This window comes from Rhagoletis pomonella, unplaced genomic scaffold, assembly GCF_013731165.1.
Source record: "Rhagoletis pomonella isolate Grant_MI unplaced genomic scaffold, Rhpom_1.0 Rhpom_scaffold_00007, whole genome shotgun sequence".
Taxonomy (NCBI): domain Eukaryota; kingdom Metazoa; phylum Arthropoda; class Insecta; order Diptera; family Tephritidae; genus Rhagoletis; species Rhagoletis pomonella.
Window position 1 is genome coordinate 28,760,186 of NW_023458561.1, and position 6,054 is coordinate 28,766,239.

General features: G+C 43.6%; 1 protein-coding gene across 1 annotated transcript in view; it reads right to left on the reverse strand.

The window, feature by feature from the left end:
* The window catches only part of LOC118742525 (daxx-like protein), a gene marked incomplete at its 5' end in the record, with an annotated part of 9,023 nt that extends 4,224 nt beyond the window's left edge, over positions 1-4,799 (reverse strand). The window contains 2 exon segments of the mRNA XM_036474668.1: positions 954-4,341; positions 4,445-4,799. Of these exon segments, the coding sequence (XP_036330561.1) occupies positions 954-4,341; positions 4,445-4,799 (3,743 nt within the window).
* Positions 4,800-6,054: the final 1,255 nt, after the last annotated feature.

The following is a 6,054-nucleotide window of genomic DNA, read 5'->3' on the forward strand; positions in this document are numbered from 1 at the left end:
TTCTGTCTCTCCGTCTATGGGTTATGGCACATAATGAACTGCGCTGCTGGAATAGGAGGGAGGCTCTAAGATCATGACGACCATGCGGTGGTTTCAAGTACAAAATTGCCACAAACGCTCTCTTTCGACGCTGGGGCTAAGGGAATCCGTAAACTACTTGGGCATACTGAACAAAAACCTACGCTTTTAAGATACAAGATCATGTTAGATGGCTCTCTACAGTTTTAAGGACGCGATCAGACATAGTGGGAGACGTTTTCTCTAGACTCTTTCGAGTATCCACCTCTTCTAAGGGTACCGCCCGCAGTGATTACTTTAACTTAAGTGTCAAAAATTACAAGCAATCGCCATGAATAAGGACCTTCCATGCCTGAACCATAAGGGATATAACTTTCAAAAAAAAAATCAAAGCTTAAGTGCTTCGGCAAATTTGGATCGTTATTTTTGATTTTTATTTATTCGAACATACCATAACCGTTATTTTTGACTAAGTCTTTTAAATATATCATAAAGGACGCAGTCGTAAGAATGCAGTCTCCTTTACAACGATTATAAATGCTCACAAAAAATACAAATCCAAAATTACGATTATTTGGGATCGAAAAAATACAAATTTTACGATAACGATACAATTTGGCCGAAACAATGAAAACTTCAATTTAAACGATATAGATATATATCGACAAAAAAAAAGACATAGCGATTTGAATTATCTAAAAATAAAAATCCCGGTATTTACTGGTCATTTTGGACTCTTGCTTCAAACACCTTCGACAGTATTACAATCTTTAAGTTTCAAATCATTATCTGTTTAGCTAATTTTAGAAATTGCAATACTGAATAAATAATAAAATTTAAAATTTATGTAGGTGGCAACCTTATAATATTACGAAATAATAAAAAGGTACTTAAATAAGTGTAACATGAAACAACACTTTTCACTATCTACTTACTTCGCCACCAGCAGAATCACCGATTGCTGTTCCACATCCGTACGCGCTTCCTTCTCCAGCCAGCGCTTAAAATTCTCTTTTGTGGGCTTCTTAACTAGCGTCTTTATTAGGTCACCTCCCAGAAATTTCACTTCCTTGTCGTCCACTGACGCCTCACGTTCACTGCGTCTTTCGTTGCTACTACTACTACCTGCCGCATTGGTAGGTGGCTGCGCTTCCACTGGCGCCAAAACGACGACACTCACCACCTTCTTGCCACGTAATTCTTCATTGTCCGGCAGTGGGAACTGAGCACCATTAATTTTCAACGGCAGGTAGCGATTATACTGCCTCTCTGCCGCCAAGTCCACTGGTGGCACCACAGTCGCATCCGACTTAATATACTTTTCCGAAACGCGCTTCTCGTTGTCTGCATCAAAGTGTACCACTTTCACGTCCACACCCTGTTTATGTGGCAATGCATTTGATTCCTTAACGCGCTCGATATCCTTTTCGCTTAGCGCCACCTTGTCACCATTTGGCTTTACGACGGTAACGACTTTCTTGGATGCAGAGATTTGTGCTGCACCACCCGCACCATAGAAGTGCTGCAAGTGTTCGGCGGGCAGATTCTCCAACGCCACGTCGCCTACCTTATCATAGTCCAACACGGAAATATCTGCATTATTAAGTATGCCAGATGACAGTAGCTGTTGGCGCAAATCATCAGGCACTTCATCGGGCAGCTGTAGTAGTGTTTGTGAAGCTTTTGTGCTCTTCACCTCATTTAGCGTGGGTTGTGCGTTCTGCTCAGCGTTGCTACTGCTTGCCGTGGAAGAGGCTTGACCATAGCTGCTGCTGCTAGTGGATTGGGTAGTTGGCAGATAGGGTTTATCATTACCAGATGCCACTTGTGCTCCAAAGCTGAACTGGCTTACTGGAGTTTTATCCTCGCTGCGGCGCTGTTCGAGTTGTTTAAAGACATCCGAGTGTAAGGTAGAGACGCTAAATTGTGGTGAACTACCCGCAGCAGTATTGGGTAGAGATGAGGCAATAAGACTACCAGCGGTCTGCCTCGGTTGTTGTGCGTAGTTCGTGGGCTGACTGGCTAGCACATGTGTGGCACCGGTTTGTTGAGGAAACTGGCTAGAGTGGTACTGATTATACGCATTCGGTGGCATGGGTGTGACAATCATGACCTTCTCTCCATCCGTAGTTTGAGCGTACTGAGGTGGAGCTAGCGTCGTGGTGCTGTAGCCATTTCGGGGACTGTTATGTGCGGTCACAAAGTTGCTAAAATGTTGTTGCTCTTGCGGTGCTTGTGCCTGACTTTGTGAAGTATGCTGAGCTGCAGTGCTGATGTAGTGACCGCTTGATGAAACTGCCGAAGAGCCAGCATTGCCGCTTGTATATTGATTGTGTTGCTGTTGTTGGCTTGAATAGGATTGTTGTGCGTGATTTGGCGCAGGTGTGGGTCCCAACTGCGGCGCCGGTATGTCGTGCAATACCTGATTCTGTGAGTGGAAGCCAAAACTTCCAAAGCCATTGTATTGTCCGCCGCCAATTGGTGTCTCGATAGTTTCCGTGATATGTTGCTCGTATTTCGGTATGGATTTAAGAAGCTCAGTCTCCTTTGAAGGATCTGCGCCAAAGTAGTTGTGCAGCGACTTAATAGGATCGGATGAATGCAGTGAAGCGGCGGTGGGGCCATTGGCAACAGATGAGCTAATTTGTTGACTTTGGAAGGCTTGCTTTTGACTTTGTTGGGTCTTTTGCTGAGTTTGATAAGATTGTTGGTGCGACTGTTGTTGCAATGGCTGTTGCGATTGCTGTTGCGACTGATGTGCCTGTGGCTGCTGTGGCTGGTAACGACTGGAGGCTAGTTTCTGGCTCAGCAGCTGCGTGTGTGAGTGTGATTGTTGTGACTGCTTAAAATAGTTGCTGCTACCACTGCTACCGCTGCTGCTGCTGGCGCTGTTCGCATTCGGTTGCGTTGGCTGTGGTGAGGGCAGTGAGAAGGTCGGCTGATGCACGTATTGCGGTTGGCGGTTGAATTGATAGGGTTGTTGTGGGTGATAGTTCTGTTGCTGTTTCAGCGGTTGGGCGTGCTGATGTTGTTGTGGTTGCTGCTGTTGCGGCTGCTGTTGTTGATAGTGTTGCTGGTGCGTTTGCGCAGTTTGATAGTTAGTATTCTCCAGCTTTGCGGGTATCGGCACTGGTTTAATGTGGGGTTGCGCCGGTAGCAAAGTAGGACGGAATTTCACCGGCTGATATGGCAAACCTGATTGGCGCGCGGGCAACTCCTGACTCTTAGGCGGCGCGGTGGGGAAGAAGACCGACTGCTTAGCGGGTGCGGGAGTAGGTTTTTGAAATAAACTGCTGAAGAATGATTGCTGCTGGTTGCTGGGCTGCTGCTGGTATTGTTGATTTTGGTTAAAGAAGAAGTGAGATTGCGGTGCGCTGGAAGCCGCAAAGGTCTTGCGGAATTGTGTTTGTGCTTGTGGCAGCTGTTGCAAGGTGGGTACTGGTGATGGAGACGGTGGTGTTGGCGGTGCTGGTGGAGGTGCAACTGCGCTGTTGAAAGCTGAATTGAAGGCGGGTCGTTGCTGTTGTGTCTGCTGCTGTTGTTGGTGTTGTGGCTGGTACTGAGTATATTGCTGCTTTTGATAGAAGCTCGGTTGGGGCTGTTGCACCAGAGCCGCTGGCGGACGGAAGTAATTACCGGTATGCTGCAGTGGCAATTGTTGCTTCTGAATATGTGCCTGCTGATGTGGTTGCTGTTGCTGTGGCTGCTGCTGGTGCTGATAGTGTTTCTGCTGGAAAGATTCGGTGAATAACTGACTAGCGCCAGCTTGTGCGTGTCCTTGTGGGCTCGCACCAAAATCCGCTCGAGTGTTGTAAGAATCCGCTTTGTAGCTTCCTGCTTGCCCACTTCCGCCAACCGGTATGGCCACTACTTGGTTTTGTATGCTTTCAGCGTCATGTTCTTCGATTTGGTGTCCCGCCTGCGATTTATCCTCGGAGCCGAAGGTCACATGTATGCCACTGTTGCTGTGATATTTCTCCGAATCAGGGTGGATTATGGTGCGTAGAGTGGTGGTCTTGACTGGTGGCGCTGGAGTTGCCGGCAGTGGGTAGTGTACGATTTCCTCTTCCTCTTCATCCTCATTATCGTCGTTGTTAAGTGAGGCGATGGGGCTTTCCAAATGCAGTTTGTTGTTCTGGTCCTTCTTGTAGTTTACATAGAATACATGCACCTTCTCCTTCTTCTTCTTTGTCACTAAGGGTTGAGGTTCTGGTTCGGGTAGCGTCTCATTTGAGTCTTTAATGATAATCTCAATAATAGGCTCGGGCGCTTCCAAGTATTGGGGATAGTATTGGGGACCAATGAAGTTGGTTGGAAATTGTGCTAGAAGGTGATTGACAAAGCAAGGAGTAAAAAAAAGAAATACAATTTGATGGTTAAATTTTTTTTTTTTATGTACATTTATGTTCCCCGTTTTCCTACTTACCAATGGCGTCTTGTCCATTATAATACCCACTTTGCGGATAATACGATTGCCCATCATTCTCGTAGCCCGCACGCCGACTTGCAATTTCCGGATAGAGATAGCCGGCGTTTTCGAAATCGTAAAGCGTACGTTTGCCTCGCTTATCGCTGGCATCCGCTGTACCGCCTGCTGATGACTTCAGCGTTTTACGTGTTGTGCTAGCTGTAGTTGCTGTCTTTGCAGTCGGTTTTGTAGCTGTTTTGCCATTTTCGCTTCCGGTAGATTTTAACGCGGTCGCAGGCTTCACCGTTGTTGCCTTTTTACTTGATTTTGAATCAGTTCCTGCTGTGGCTAGGGTTATTGAAATCCCAATCAACTGAAATAAACGAAGGAGCAAAATTTTAATGCTGTGACACTTTGATATTTTGTGGAACAGTTATAAAAGCTAGGCTTCAGCGAGCTCAATAAATAGGTATTAAATGCGCTAAGAATTTGGTAATATATAAATTGTTATCTAGAAAGTTTTTATGGTCAGAGAATAAACATCTTTTCCACATGCACGTGGAAAAATTTCCTTTATGAAATTTTTGACATGCACTTCTCAAGTGCCCTAAATTAAAAATTGCTTAAGTAAGATGGCAATTTGCCCCATCGGTAAAAAAAACTACTTGGTGTATCTACAGCTTTTTTGGAGCTATGGTTCTCATGCAATTCATACAGATGGCGATACAAAGAATTGCAAATTTTAGCTTTTTTGTCCACGGGCTTGAAGATATTTTGTTCAGTTATGCTGACATGTCCTTGAGCTAGCCTTTTATTTAACTTTAATATTTCAATCGCAAAAATCCTTCACTGAGCAATAAATTTCAATCCTCTTCCTCATTACAACTAAATTCAAGCGCAATAATTATTGACATCCTCTTTGTGAGTTTAAAAAAAAACTGCGCTCTTCAACTAAATTTATCTTAAATAAAACTCAGTTTTTCGGCTCAATATTTACCTCACTCACATATTACTCATGATAAAAAAAAGCGTTCTCCCTGCTTTGCTCATCTAGCTTTCATGGCTGAGTAGTTTTAATCTTTGTTTAACTCAGTAAAACAGCAGAAAGCGTTCATTGAGCAATCATTGTTTTATCATTTGGTACAGGGATTTTTTTTCTAAACGTTGATGATAAATATTTTTCGTATCACTTTAACAGCCGGTTTCACAAGCAAATTTAAATGGAGAATTATTTTTAATTTTCTGTCTATTTCAATATAAAATTCAAAAAACTAAAATCGTTTTGCACTTAAATTGCTTTCTTGAATTTGGCTGTAAAACTTCGGAGTGATGAAAATACACGTAATGCTATCAATACGAATAAACTCTTTTACAAATACTCCTCATGCAAATTCATTAGTGAGCCTAACATGTGAGGAGTTTATAGTGAAGAGAACATAAATAACGCTAGCGCTCTTGGAGTGCTCTTAAAAAATTAAACTTCTCAAAGCGAAAGCATATTTTTGTTCGTAAGAACTCTCTTTTAAGAAGGTCAACGACAGTCTTCACATTTTTTGACGAGTTTTTTGGAATATGGTAGAAATTAAGTGGCAAGACGAAGAAAGTTTCGGTTGCGCTCCAATCTTGCA